The 15,993-nt window shown below is 42.6% G+C and overlaps 1 protein-coding gene across 2 annotated transcripts in view; it reads right to left on the reverse strand.

Moving 5' to 3' along the window:
- The window catches only part of SRL (sarcalumenin), an 87,615-nt gene that overhangs the window by 59,269 nt on the left and 12,353 nt on the right, over positions 1-15,993 (reverse strand). For both annotated transcript variants that reach the window (XM_029576236.1, XM_029576235.1), the window contains exons 2-3: positions 5,490-5,600; positions 335-430 (exon numbers count right to left, since the gene is read on the reverse strand). In XM_029576236.1, coding sequence (XP_029432096.1) covers positions 335-430; positions 5,490-5,600 — 207 coding nt within the window. The remainder of the gene's footprint in view (positions 1-334; positions 431-5,489; positions 5,601-15,993) is intronic.

Consider the following 15,993-nt stretch of genomic DNA (forward strand, 5'->3'; position numbering starts at 1 on the left):
CTTGCCGTTGTGGGTATCAGAGCTGTCTACAACCCTACAAGTCATCACCAGTTGTTTGGGCCCCCTCTGTGATCTGTATTCTCATGCATGTTGCCAACCCAAATGAAAATGAAATAGATACTGGAGCAGGCTATTTGGGAGCCACCGATCCAGCGGAGCATTGCACAGCAAGCTTTGCATTGGCAGTCACCACTGGCAACATGTAGGAGCTCGGAGAAGCAAGAGTTCAAGAAACCCCAGTGGCACGTTCAGGACCTGACCCCCTTCTGCCCAGGCCCAGCAGGTGATGAGGCGCTGGAGAGGCAGGGAGCTCCGAATATTGCTGTAGGCTCACCTGTGATCTCGTGCTGTCTCAGCTCGTTGTACTTGTAGGAGTGCTCCATGGGCTTGATGGCAGTGTGGTAGATCTTCCTCAGTCGCTGCAGCACGGCTAGAAGGAAGGCAGGAGAGATGGTGAAAAAGCCACAATGCAAGAAAAGCCATGAAATGGGGTTTTCCACAGAATGGTGATACGGTGCAGTTTTATAGTTACTTTTCCAATTGAACACAGTTTAAAACTGCACTGGCTGTAAGAAATATGAATGGAGAAGGAAGCCTGGGAGCATTTCTTGAGATCCTGGCACAGGTCTAGTTTAAAAACACTAATTTCCCAATTATCCATGCCCATATTTTCAATGCTGTTAGCCGGTTACAGTCTCTCTGCCCGACACGTTTTTAAAACGCTGAGAAACGCCATGCTGCTTTCATAAAGGAGCCCTTGACAAAGGGTGTTACAGGGTCCGAAACACAGTACCGTGTCGGGCAGACAGACCGTAACCGGCTAACAGCATTGAAAATATGAGCATGGAAATTACAAATTGCTGACAGCTTTTTGTGAAAAATACATGGACAAATATCTCAGATAAGTCAACTTTCAGTTGTATTTAATCATGAACTATAATGATAAAGAAAGCCAATTTCACGGATGAAGATTCTAAGGAGCACACTTTAAAAATATTTTAAAAAATTTTTGTGGTATAATATCGGACTGACCAATGATTAAATATAAGGCAGAGTGACGACAAGCTGTATAGCACTGCACAATGATGCCTATTATGATGATCATTATCTAAGCGTCATTATAATTGTGTTGATAATTGGGAAATTAGTGTTTTTGTATGATCACCCCTTTGACTCACAATTTCCAAAAAACATTCGTCGTTCTGAGCATTTGAGTTGTAAGTTACAGGTCTAGTTTAAGCATGTCAAAGTTTTTATTTTTTTTTGTCAAGAGGTTTCATCCTCCTACTTTGTCCACGGTCCTAATTTATTTATTTAAAAAGAGTTGTAACTCGCTCTCTTCAAAGTTTGAGGCGGGAAACAAAATAACAGTCATAAACCAAAAATCAAAGAGCAATATATACATATATGAACAAACACTAATGAAAAAACAAATTAATCAGGTCGATCATCATAACCAATGGACTCTTAGCAGATCAAGAGGGCAGAACAAATCCTTTTCTAAATGGAAAAGTCTTTTAAACACAGACAGGTCATTTGTGAGGCATAAATCTTCAGGGAGTGTATTCCCTACAGTAGGCCCAATAATCACGAGTTTATGAGATGCGATGTGCTAATTTTGGTGAAGGAATCTGTCACAAAACCCTTATTTTCTGATCGTAGACATTTTAAGTGTTTATATAATGCGTAACAAAAAGTGTTTATCCAAAAGGCAGAGGTGTGGAAGAGAAACTTATGCATAATCATTGCACGTATGTAATGCATGCGCCACTGAACTGGCAATCAGTGCAGTGGTTGCAAGACAGGCGTTATATGCTGACGTAGACCAATCCTGTCAACACAGGGCTGAAGAATTCTGAATGATTTGTTAATCTCTTTACAAGTGACGTTAAACCCAATCTGTTGCTATATAAGCTATTAGCTAATAGCTATAACCATTTTGAATTCGTTGTTATAACCTTTCCATATCTGTTGTTATACCAGTTGTTTTCTCACTTGTAATTCGTTGTTTTACCTGTAAACCGAAGTGAAGGCCTCTAGCTAAACTTCGGTATATAAAAGCATATAAATAAATATTCTCAGTACATTGGCAGGGAGACCAGCCAATAAAGCATTGTAGCAATTTAATGATGGGAAAACCAAACAGTTCGAAAAGTATCATGTTCTAGTAATGGTTGGAGTCGTCGCAGTATGTATGATTTAAAGAAAGATGGTTTTTATAAGATGTTTACTATGACTGCGCATTGAAAGCTCAGGATCCAGGACAATGTCTAAATTCTGGACTTGAGATTTAACGGGTAATTCTATCCTCTCAGATATGAAGGGTGATGGAGTGTCATTAGACGGCAGCCTCGTAAATGTCAAAATCTCGGTTTTGTTGATATTAAGTGCAAACCTATTATGCAGCTGCCAATGTCTGAATGCTGTCAAACAAACTGATAAAAACTCAAATGTAATGGACCAAGAAAAGGTAATGGGCATAGAAAAATGTATGTCAGCAGCGTAGATCTTATGGTTGACACTGAGACCTTCCAGTAATCTATATAGAAGTGTTAGATAAACATTTGTAACAGTCACTCCGGTTCAGATACAAGTAAGCCCTGGGTAATCGCTGCAGTCAGATAGAATAGTGTAGGGTTATAGCCCTTCCCTTTAAGGATGCTGGAATGGCTGTCCTCTTCTGGGAGCTCTGGGGGCAAGGTGAGTTGCTTTTGAAGTTACAAGAGATATTAGGATTTGTTGCTTGAGTTGATTTTTTGGGCCTGCTCTTTGGACTCCAGCAAACCCTGCTGGAAGGCTGTGAGTTGGGTGAGGACTCTGCTCTGTCTATTCACTCCCTGGTGGGTAAGGGTTGGTATCCCAGGATATTTTGGGGGGTTTGAAGATTTCACGTGGTAGGAAGGCCTGGAGAGACTCTGCACCTTGCCTGGACTCAGGGAAAGGGGAACCCGGTTTCTGGGGCTGCGTAGGTTAGGGAAGACCTGCCCCTCTACACCTTCGAATGAGGGCGAAGGAAGGTGGTGACCTGGTGCCACGACCTTCCAGTGTTTATCACATTTCCTACCCATAGGAAGAGGGGCATCTTGTTCCAACTGGGTTCCCTCCCATCAGGAATTTGTGTAAAGATTAAGAAAGCCATTAACTGTGAGTAAAGAGCAACTTAGGGACACTGAGGACACCCATCAGGAGTCTTCACCCCCAGGGAAAAAAAGAGAGCATTGAGTTTTTACCATTTTTACCAGTTTGGGTCAAGGGTTTTCCTGACCACCTGGGAACTCCATTAAGCAAACCCTGGAGGGTGGATGTTTCCCTTGCCCTGATATTAGAAAACCCATGCACAGACTGAGGAAAGAGACTATAATTACAAGCAACTATGGTGCTGAGGACTCATTTGTTGTGCCATTTACCCATCTGCATTATCATCAGCAAAGGCATTATTTTTTGGACATTAATCTAAAAGTCTCCAGTGTTGATCTCTGGCACATCCAGCAAACACAGTAAAGACACGTATCCCTCTCCCGGGGAATGCAACAAGTGGAAAAATGTGTAGAGAGGTCACCCCCTGTCACTCTGGGCCGCGAAAATAAATTTTATTTTATTTATTTAGGTTTTTTATATACCGGCATTCATGATAAGATCACATCATGCCGGTTTACATTTGAACAAGGTGTGCAGAGTACAAAAAACTGGAACTAGAGCAGAAGAATTGCAGTTACAATGAAACAGGGGAAATGGAACTGGGAGAGGAGAGAAAAACAGTAGTAAATTAACATCATAAATAATTATTTACAGAACTAGTGTGGCTACATTCTTTGAATTGAAGAGGTGAGATTTAGGAGGGGTCTGGGAAGGCTTGTTTAAATAGCCACGTTTTAAGTCGTTTTCGGAATGTTGGGAGGCAAGGCTCCTGGCGAAGATTTGTGGGGATGGAGTTACAGAGTGATGGTCCAGCTGTTGAGAAAGCCCGTTCTCTTAAGATTATATGCCGCGTGAATTTCATGTTAGGTACCTGGAGGGATCCTCTGTATGCTTCTCTGGTTGGTCTTAGAGAGTTATGTTGGCTGAGCGGGTATTTAAGGTCAAGTGATGTGTGGTGGTGGATGGTCTTATATATGATGATTCTGAAGTGAATAGGGAGCCAGTGAAGATTCTTTAAGATGGGGGAGATGTGGTCTCTTCTTCTGGTGTTGGTAAGAATTCTTGCTGCCGTATTTTGGACCATCTGTAGAGGTTTGGTGTACGAAGATGATAAATCTTTCCCCTTACCAGCAAAGGAGGGTCTGTGTTTTAAGAGCTAGCCAGGACTTGTTCCAGCGCGTGGCTAATTACACTCATCACATGTAAATGCCAAGTAGATGCGGCTATTACCCATTTATATAAAAAATAAATGTGCACCTGACCTGCACATTTTTACCCTTAAAAATTATTGTCAGCACCGGAGCTGGCATTAAGTCTTGAGAAGCCCCAAAAGGTAACAGAAAAGCAGAAAATGCTGCTTTTCTGTAGTTCCTCGGACTTAATATCATGGCAATATTAAGTCAGAGGAAACGAAAAAAACAGTAACGTAATAAATACATAAATAAATGTCAGTCAAATTAGGAAAAACTGATGTTTGTATAATTGAGCATCCGTTTTCCCGCACACAGTCACTTCTCCTGGGCACCCGATGCCATGGATGCGCTAGGGATGCACAATTTATCCCTAGCGCATCCTTTTTAGCACGACAGCTCATTTACCAATTGCATCGAGCACACAGGAGAGGTGATTGTGCATGCGTTAAAAAAAAAAAAAAGGGCATCCAGTTTGGACGCACGTTTCTAGCACGCCAGTACTGCATCAGCCTGAAAATCTTTTATGTATGGCCCGCTCCCAAAAGGTGGAGTTACATATTAAATAGTGCTGCGGACAGGGTCCAGCCCTGAGGAATGTCTGCTAACATAGTGTGTGTGATAGATGTTTTCCTTTCTCCGGCGGGGTCAGGTGGCAGGGCAGTAAAGGATCTCAGTCGCAGCAAACAGACCAAGAAGGACCCATCCTCATCTCATGGCACAAAAAGGCATCAGGGCGTTCAAGACATGGATTTTTAATTTTTAAAGTAAATAAACTTTTTAAAGCCCATAAATGCAATGGAATGGAATTAGGACTGACTCGGGCTGTCTGGATGAGATGAATAAGGGTGCGGGCGGCTGATTCTTATATTGTATGCTTAGAGCAATGCAACCATTGTTTTTGGAAAAAGAACCCCTCTACAGAAGAGGATCCTAGCTCGGGTCATTGAACGTTGAAAACTGATCGGCTTTTCAGGATATTCCCAAGGCGTTTGCACACATGTGATCTCAGAGAAATTGATGCGAATGGTCTGCAGAGCGGGGAGCCCCGTGCGGTTGGGTTCAGCTTCTGCTTGGCATTCTCTTGCGGCCTGGAACGAAGGCCAGCTCTGGTTTGCCCTGCCTTTCCCTCCTCTCTCATCACCTTAGATTTCTGCTCACCTGAGTAATCGTCTGCTGGTTTCTCCTCGCTCAGCTTAAGGGTGCCCTCAATGTGACTCCGGTCCCTCTGGGAAAGCTCTTCACCACCACCATCTTCATCATCTTTCTCCTCTGAAGAGCAAAGAATGGCAGCAATTCAGTGTTAGGTACAAAGGCCTTCACCCACCCCTGGGGGCTAAAGAACTCTCCCTGCCCAGGGAACTGCAATGCGGGTTACAAATCATGGGCGGGGGGGAGTTGGCTTACTCATTCCATATCACCTTAGACAGACTGAGCCAGTCCTGCTTTTACCCCATTGCATCTATGGACCTGTAGTTCCAATTTGTTTAATAACAGCAAGCTCACAAGTCCCTGGATGCAGTGGGGTGAAAGCAGGATCAGCTCAAGGCTTCTAGATGACTTAAAGCACCACCTTCCCCAGAAAGGAAAACAAGGTGTTTCCTCGCCTGATGTTTTGGGATTCTGTGGATGCTTCCTGAGGAGCCCTGCACTTCCCCATCCCATTGGCAGTGTTATAAATGACCAACCCTTTCCTGAGCTGGCGCTGGAGCTGAATGGTTAGAGCTGAGGTCTGATGTGCCAGACTTTCACTTCTGCTCCTTCGTGCCACATATTCACCGTTTCAAATCTCTCCTCTCATGAATTGTTCATTTTCAAATAACTACAAGCACGATTACACCAAAGAGGTGGCCACATTTATTCTCACTCCTTGAAGAAGGATCTGCTTTATATAAAAGGTACAGCAGTGCATACCTGCCCCTGGGGAGGGGGTGTATGTGAGACTATTACTGCTTATAGCGAGTGTCTACAGCATCCATGCTATTTTATTCACAGTTCTGAGTCTCTTCCGAACTCTGCTAGTCCCATCCTGGCTCTCCCCTATCCTTTATACTATTACTTTGTTTGAGGATGCAATAATGCAAGTGCATAACTTTTATACTTTTCAGAACCTTCTTTTTAATTGAATTTAATTAATTTATTTATATTCCGCACTTCAGAGCAGATTACATTCAGGTACTTTATGTATTTCTCTGACCCGAAAGGGCTCACAATCTAAGTTTGTACCTGAGGCAATGGAGGGTAAAGTGACTTGCCCTCTGAAGTTACTTTAGCTGTTCTTGCTGCTTTTCTACTTGAGGTACATAGGAAAGATGCTAGCACAACTCTCTGATGATGAACAGCACAACTGCATCTTGTACTTATTGCAGCTGGCTAAGCAGGTGGCATCAAGATGGTGCTGTTGCAGGTATATAAGTAAGGGAAGATTTCTAAAGATGCCTTAGGAATAAAGTAAAAAAATTAAAGGAAGGGGTATTAAGGATATGTTTATGATAACTGGTGCTAGCTGATTGCTTAGAAATGACAATACTGTCCCTTAGATGTAGTGGTAACTCTACAGCACACCAAACAACGGTGCTCTTTAGCTTAATAGGTTTGTAAGTGCATCCTGAGATGGTGACACCATAGGATGAATTCAGACCAGGCTTAGAAGTGTCATCAGATTCTTTGTGATCACATTTACACGTGATTGGGTATAGCGGGCCACCTGTCGGCACAGTCATATGATTACAGCATATGAAAGTCTCAGCTTTCAGGTCAGCTCATTATTACTTATTTGCAGAAGTCCTTTGATATCATAGAAGTTACATTTGGCTGTCAGTTTTTACCAGTCTGTAAACACAAAGATCCAGATGGATATCTTCCATTTTGCCAGGGTTGCCAGAGGAGTTTGGCTTTAACTCGCATCCTATTGCATGCTGGGAAATGTAGTTTTTCGTGTTTTGTAGGGCAATCAGAAGCAGAAGTCTATGGGTCCTGTTTGCCACAGCCAAAGAATGGGAAACAAGAGCCTTAGAATTCAGTAATTCAGCCCATCCTTGATGATACGTTCTGTATCCCAACTGAAGTTTCTATATCCATTGTACACCCTTTATACTCAACTGTTGGAAATTACAAATCTTGACTAGTGAAAGGCTGAAAATAATCATTGTGCTTCTGATTTTAAATCCTGCCGATAAATCAGAAAATTGTAGTCTGTTCTATGATCTTATAAGCCCCACTTGAGTTGGGGAGCTAGGGATGAATGCCCCATTATGGTTGTGATTTTCCACAGTGACCAAGGGTTAAGATTTTTTAACCTCTCTCTAAATATGACACTGATAAGTGGAACAGTCTGACTGACCAGTTCTGTGATACCCTAGGACTCCAATTTCAACTTTGCCACTCTCTGTGTAATGTATAGAAAAACACAACACCTCTGATTTTACACTTTGATTGTAAGCGCTTTGAGGCTGGAACCCTATGATCATGTGACTTATCTTGTATAGAGCTTTTTACTGACTGACAGTGCTATATAAAACAATGAGATATGTGAACATGTCATGATGTCCAATTTCCTTCTTTGATCACAAGCACTGACCAATGGAAGAACAGCTTTCAGAATGCCTGATGACAGTGTTTGCTCACATCTATGAGATTTCAACTGAATTGAATTGACCTGGCCTGTTTTCTCACAGGAAAGAATATGAAAAAGGGACTTTAAATGTTGGAGAGCATTGGAGACATATGATAAGTGTGAGATGGCTGGTTCCTGGATGTTCTACTATCTGTAGCAAAAATTTGAATAAAATTGGATGAGTGGATCAAAAGGTATTGGGGGAAGAAGCAGAAACACAAACATGATAATCTTCTAAAACTAATTTCTCTCTTAGGGCACATATGACAATAAGACCAATGTCAAATGTTCTCTGCAGGTCTATATGATTGTTGTGATGTCATTTGGAACACTAGTTTCAATACAGTCTAACCAGAACCTGTGATGTCATTTAAATATCAGACTCTTGCCACATATAAAAATGAAAAAAAAAAGATATATGTAAAAGCTATTTAACATTTAAGAAATGTCTTATATAGGTTACTTAGTGTCACAGAACAGCACTGTTGGCCTTCTTTGAGACAAAATGAAGCTACAAGGGGCTAGATTCAGGAACAATGGCAGGAGGTTGTTTGTTTGGGGGTTTTTTTATCATCATGGACATGGAGGTGGATGCCTAGAATGCCCTCCTAGAGGAGGTTGCAAAAACAAGAACAGTGACAGACTTCAAAAAAGCCTGGCAGCAGCATAGGGGATCCCTAGTGGCAAGAGAATAGTAATGAAGGTCCGGCACTTGCACAGGGCAGAGCCTAGGAGGGGACAGCAGCCTGGGAGCCACTGGTGGCCATAGGCCAGAGGAGGCTGCATGGCCATGTAAGGGATCCCATCCAACTGATGGCCTTAATTACGTGGACACTGAGGGCCATCTGGCAGAACTCATCCCTCTGGCTTCCAGGATGACTAGGCGGCCGTGGACTATCCAGTGGATTTCATCCTTTTGACAGCCAAGATGTCAATGTAATGCCAGTTTTTAGAAAGGATTCTAGGAGTGAGTCAAGAATCTATGGAATAGTGAATCTGATGCTGGTGCCAGGTAAAATGATAGAAAATAGGATTAAAACTAAACTATTGGGCTTATGGATAGAATGGCTTAATGGGAAAGAGCCAGCATATTTTTAGCAAAGGGAGGTCATGTCTTACTTCTCTGTTAGAATTCTTTGAAGGTGCAATTAAATGTATGAGTAATGGCAAGCCGGTTGACTTAGTGTACATGCATTTCAGAAGACATTTGATGAAGTCCCTCATAAGAGGAAATTTAAAAAGTCATGGGATAAGAAGCAATGTCTTATTATAGACTGCTAACTGGTTACAGAATAGGAAACAAAGAGATTTACCAATGGAGAGAGGTGAATAGTGGTGTGCCTCAGAGGTCGGTATAGCATTATTTAATATATTGATTACTGATCTGGAAGAGAGGGGCAATTAGTGAGGTGAAGAAATTTGCAGATGACAAAATTATTCAAAGTAGTTAAAACATGTGCAGACTGTGAGGAACAGCAGGAGGACCTTGCCAAACTAGGGAATGGAGTGTTTAAATAGCAGGTGAAATTTAATGTAGACAACTGCAAAGTGATACCCACAGGGAAAATCCTAACACAGTGAAACTGAAAATTGCCCCAAAGGAAGCTGCAGGCCCATGAGAATTTTATGAAATACTTATGGATATTTGCACCCAAATCAACAGTGGGCAATTTTCAGAAGCCCATTTTATGCAAGCAAATGTGTCTTCCCAGGTAAAATAAATTGAAAATTGCCCTCTAAATGTACACAATTCCGGATTCTGAACTAAGAGTCACCCAGAAAAAGTATTTTGGAATCATTGTGGACAATGTATTGAAATCCTCAGCTTAGTGTACAGCGGCTGTCAAAAAAGCAAACAGAATGTTAGGAATGATCCAAAAAGGAACGGACAGTAAAACAGAGAATATATTGCCTCTGTCTCAAGCCATGGTGTGTCACCTGCCATGCAACCTCTCCGTGCCCTGGTCCTGTCTGCGATGAGTCCACTTCATCTGCAGAGGCCGTCGGCGAGTTTCATGACCAGCCTTGCTAAGCTCCTCCTCTCTGCTTTTGCCAAGCCCAAGTGTAACCCAGCCTTGCCAGAACCACCTTGCCTCTCTGACCTGGCCATTCTTGTCTAGTACCTTGCCTTGTGGCCTCCTGGCCTTCCTGTTCCTTGCTCTGTGCTTTCTGGTCTACTCTAGGCCTTGCCTTTCCTTGTGGCCTCCGGGCCTGCTTTTGTAATCTGCCATGCAGCCTTCTGGCCTCTTTCTGTACCTAGGGACCTTCGGGCCTATAGCCTAGTGGCCTTTGGACTTCTTATGTTGCTGCCTTCAGGCTTTTTGTTCTGTGTTGTCTTGCCTAGTCCTTGTCCGGTCTTGTCCTGTCCTTGTTTGGCCTTGTCTTGCCCTGCCCAGCCTAGCATCTTATCCCTGCCTTGCCTTACCCCAGCCCCAGTTCATGCCCAGTATCCTTGCCCTGTCTCTGTCTTTACTAAGCCCCAGTCCTTGTTCTGTGTCCAGCTCCAGTATCCAATCTAACCCTGCTCCAGCCTGTCTCTGTCCATAGTGCTAGTCTTGCATTGTCCAGCCTTGCCTTATCCAATCTTGTTCCAGCCTTGCATCAGCCTATCCAGCCTTCCTACAACCTGTCCGGACTCACCATGATGTACTGCCACTCTAGGCCCCCAGAACCCAAGGGCTCAATCTGTGGGGGAGGGAGCTGGCTAGGTGGACGACAAGGCCCTTGTCTAGTCCGTGTCCTGCCTTGCAGTCCTGCACTGATCCTGGGGTGGTTTACCCAGGTTCCAGTAACCGTGACATGGTGCAACCACATCTTGAGTATTGTGTGCAGTTCTGATCGACCCATCTCAAGAAAGACACAGCAGAGCTAGAAAAGGTACAGAGAAAGGCAACAGAATGATAAAGGGTAAGGAATGGTCTCTTAGGTAGAAAGGTTAAACAGGTTAGGGCTCTTCAGCTTGGAAAAGAGACCACCGAGAGGGGCTATGATAGAGGTTTATAAAATCTTGAGTGGAATAGAATAAGTTAATAGGAAAATGGTTATTTACCTTTTCAAATAATACTAGCAAACTAACTGGTAGCAGATTTAAAACAAATGTAAGTATTTTATTTCAGTTAATGACAATTAAAACTATGGAATTTGATGCCTTTAAGAAAGGTTTGGACTGATTTCTGGAGGACAGGTCTGTTGACATTTACAGTATTAGCCAGATAGGCTTGGGGATTGCCAGCTCCTGTGTCTGGGAGTGAGCAGCATGGAATGCATTGCCCCATTAGGATCTGCTAGGTACCTCCTCCAAGTGACCTGGAATGACAACTGTCGAAGACAGGATGCTGGGCTCAATGGATTCTTCGTCTGATCCAGCATGGCACTCTCTATATATTCATAGATGTGCTGACACTCATTTGTCTTTGTGCATTTTCCAAAATAAAGCTAAAATGCTGTGTGAGGGAATCTATAGGAAAATCCCTCAGACCAGCTTAAGGGACCGGGCACAGCTGTCTCACCCGGTATTCCTTAAGATCCAGACCCGAAAGAAATCCTGGGTGAAGGGAGGAGCTCCTCACCAGTGTACAATAACTCAGGGCCTAGAAGGGTTAGGGGGGCCCCACGGAGCAGGCAGGAACCCATTCTATGCAAAGGGCTGCTATGTGTGATGTCTGTGTACTACCTGAACTTAAGGTGAGCTGCCTTTGTTTGACTTATCTGTCACTGTAAATTGCACATAAAGAAAACAGCCAGAATCTGCCTCCTTATTCCTTCTGTTTCTCATGCTGCTGTTACCAAATTACCACACCTGTACCAATTAATCCTATCAAATTCTCGCTCTGTTTCCATTTTTGTACAAAATTCAGAGGTGTTTTAAAAAATTCTGCACGGGAGTAAGTCTCCTGCAGACAGAGCTGAAGATACATCGAGCCAGCTGCAACAGTTGTTTTATGAATCAAGAAAAAAAACAACAAGTTTTGTATACTGAATATTTCCAAATACTCAGCCACTTCCATGATGCAGGAATTTTGGAAAACACAAGAACTATAGCATCACTAGATAGCAGAATTCCTTTCAGATTGTGATACCCTTTAGTGCACCAGCATAATATAACCTCTTGTTACTGGTCACCGGTGAAACTTGTGTAGGAACAGATAACGGTCCTGCTAGGTGTGAACTGGACATACTCCAGAGGGTGAGAAGGGGCCACTAGTCTGTGAGATGTTGCAGCAATCTGGGAGAAGCAACCTGGGTTGCTGATGTGTGTTTAGCAGCCTTTCAGTATGATGTCAGCATGAAACATCCAGTAACTGTGTTGAGAAGCTCTAAAACTCCTAGGGAGAAAAGTGTGAGCTATCCTGTTGAATTCTCCATCTTAGACTAACCACTGTCATTAGGGCCCAAATAGTGAGTAGTACAGGATGCAAGTGATGAAATTCCAGTTCAAATAGAGTTCTTACCATCCAAGAATTCTCCACTTAAATTGGAAGACTTCATGCACTATTTTCATATGGACTTTTTAGGGGAGGCCTGGCACTTTCTTTCTGTTCTGAGTTTCCAACTCCTTCACAAGCAGGGCTGGGATCCGGCCTCATCTTCATTCACAGCTACCCAGGAGCTTTGCCTCAGTTTTATAACTCCTTCCGGCTCACTTAGTCCAGTTGTTGTGTTGACCGTCCATGGCCAGGGGCCACACACAGAGTTCCTGCTGGAAAACTGCAATGAAAGGGCCTAAATCTGGCTACTGGATGGCATCGCTGCATGATGACTTTGGACTCTCAACATTTGCCCAGGGGTGATAGAGGCTGCCTCCACAGCATCTCCACCCCCAGCTGATCCAGGATTAAAGCCATGCAATTAAGAAAATAAAGTCAGACAGTTTTGGAACCTCACTCTTCGTGCATGGATACAAGGCCAATGCCATAGAGGGGAGATTACAGCCGAGATCCACATCATCATCAGAAACACCGCAATAGGACCAGAACCTCAGAGCCCTGCTAGAAGCTTGACTCTAGTAGTGGCTACAATGATCCAACAATAACAAACTGACCCGCCCACAAATGACTGGTCAGGTCAATCTGGGTCTAGGAGAGTCCCTCAATCAGGAAGCTTACATTTAAGGTTAGGGGGCAGCCCATCCTCCTTTGGTGATAGTTGGAAACCTTTTTTTAAAATTAATAGATTTATGCTCAACAGTGGAGCAATTACGTGATGACTTTGCTTAATGAGAAGTGCTCTTTTCTCTACTTCTAGAAGTCCTCACTTGTTAACTAAAAAAGATTAAAAAAAAAAAAATTTTAGTTATGTATTGATAAACAAAATGTGCCTCTGGGTCCACATTATTAAATTCTACTTTGGCCTATGACCTATTGGCCAAATATTCTTTGTGATAATCTTGGAATATAGTATGTTAATTCAGTAATCATTCTTACATTATATTTTACATGTGTGAATCTTAAAGAAAAAAAAAAGAAGATTGACCCAAAGTTATTGTATATGAGCCTTCCTTCCCTATGACCTTGGGAGGAAGTGGGTTTCCTCTGTGGCCTTGAAAGCTCACATATGGTTTTCTCTTGGAAACACCACAAAGAATCTGCTTTTTCCAGGACTGGTACCACAGCTAGAACTCTATACTGTACAGGACATTGAGTTGCTAACAATCTATCATTTCTGTATTAATTTCTGTCTTTTCACATGGGTGCCCTTTCCCAGGGCGCCTTCCAACAGAGGATTCAGAACATTGGGAGATGGACATGGACCTCTAGACATTATGTAAAGGGTCAGAAGACCCCTGGAGGCAGAGGATGGTAATGAAGCATGGGTAACGTGCATGGAGTGGAGGTGATGACCTTAAAGAGCAATGGTAAGATTGTAATGGGGGTTAGCCTAGGAAAGTATATAGGAAATCAAACACGGACTGTACAACAAAAGCGGTAATATATATAATTGTGTGTGCCTGCCCGAAGGTGTACGTGGGACGTACTAGTAGGGCAGTGAAACTTAGAATAGCGGAACATCGGTCCCGCATAAATAATGCCACAATCACAGCTCCCATTGATCAGCATTGTCTGGAAAACCAACATACATTTGAGCAATTGAAATGGACTATCATTGATAGCATTGGGGATAATCAAGGGGGACAGTCAGCTCTTAACCATCGTGAGCAAGCGTGGATATTCAGACTGCATACGGAACAACCATCAGGACTCAATGACCAATTAGATTGGTTTTCACTGACTTAAAGACTGTTGATAGGTCAGGCCAGGATCCAGGAAGTGGGTTTAAAAAGAACACAGGAAGTAAGATAGAGCATAGACGCCGTCAGGAATCAAATGAAGACGGAGGCTCGATGGAGCACTGGAGAATTTAAACATTTTTACTATTAAAGAAGATCAATTAAAGAATGAATATACCCTGAGGAAGACAGCAATTGTCGAAACTTGCGCAAGTCGGGAGTACAAAAGACATTCATTAAAGCTAAGTAATCGTGAATCTTCCTTTGACGGCTGAAAAAGAAAATGTATTGAAAAATTTATAGAAAAGTGCTAGTCACAAAAAGAAGATTTTATTAAAATATGAATAAAAAATAAAAATCAACATGAAAAAACGGGGTTGATCTTCTGTGATCCAGCTCAATATATTTTAATAACATAAATTCAAATAAAAATTGGAGGCGGGAGGTTGTTAATGATTACATAAGAAAACATTGGCACCTGGATGGTTGCTTATAATATATGAAACTACCACCCGTTTTTCCTATATAATTGTTAGAAATATGAAAACAAAAGATTATTGTTACAAGAAATTATTGAGCGGATACATAGAAAATCACCTATATAAAAATAAGCACCGGGTGAAATTGTATGTGTGAAATATATGGTACTCATTTGGTGAGGATCTCAATTGAAAGATTAAATAAACCCCAGCACCACCAAAATACAAAAGTTAACCACCTCCCCAAATGCATGATTTTACCCCATCCATGGGGTGGAATAAGTCAAAAAGGGGCAAGATCACCGCCCAAGATCCTGTTGTCAAAATGGTGCTGGCCAGCCCTAAGGTCCCTGCCATTTTGACAATTGGACTCAGCAGGGCAGGAGTGATTGAGAATCACTCCTGCCCCATTTTGTTATTCGACCCCCACGGCTGGGGTAAGATGAGTGTTGGCAGAGTGGGGAGATGGGGGAATGCCTGGGAGGATTATTTTTTATGGCAGTGGCAATGGGGGCTATTAGCTAATCCCTGCAATGCAAAAAAAAACCAAACAAAACTTTCCTGTGCAACTTGGAAAATTTTACGCCAGCCCGGGACTGGTGTAAAGGTATGCCACACTCAAGGGTGCATTGGAAAAGAAAAATCCTGTTTTCTGTGATTCCTCTTAATAGTATTGTCATGATACTAAGTAGGAGGAACCAAAGAAAGTGGATTTCGGTTTAAAAAAAAAAAAATTCTGGACACCCAATATACACACACAAGATGTCCAGGCGTGTATATGCTGGTAGCGGGAGAAGACGGATGCTCATAGATTGAGCGTCCATTTTCCCAACCCACACTGACAGCCACCTCTCCTGGGTGCCCGATGCCAAGGATGCACTAATTTTCCCTAGCGCCTTCTTTTTAGTGCGACCCCTAATTTAAATATTGCATTGCGCGCCCAGGAGAGGTGGCTGGGCGCGCATTAGGAAAAACAGGCGCTCTCTGAGCACCCGTTTTCTGCAATCCATGAAGTTAGCAAGTAGCACATTTACAACGAATCAGAAAATTCTTTTTCACTCAACGTACAATTAAGCTCTGGAATTCATTGCCAGAGGATGTGGTTAAGGCAGTTAGTGTAGCTGGGTTTAGAAAAGGTTTGGACAAGTTCCTGGCGAAGTCCATAAACTGCTATTAATCAGGTTGATTTAGGAAATAGTCACTGCTTATTACCAGCATTAGTAGCTAACCTGGATTAGCTACTGTTGGAAACAGGATGCTGAGCTGAAAGACAAAAGAAAGACAATAAACACTTGTTTATGATAGGCATTTGAGACTTCTACTTTTCCTTTGAAGCATTAATAA

Source organism: Rhinatrema bivittatum, chromosome 14 (genome assembly GCF_901001135.1).
Source record: "Rhinatrema bivittatum chromosome 14, aRhiBiv1.1, whole genome shotgun sequence".
Lineage (NCBI taxonomy): Eukaryota > Metazoa > Chordata > Amphibia > Gymnophiona > Rhinatrematidae > Rhinatrema > Rhinatrema bivittatum.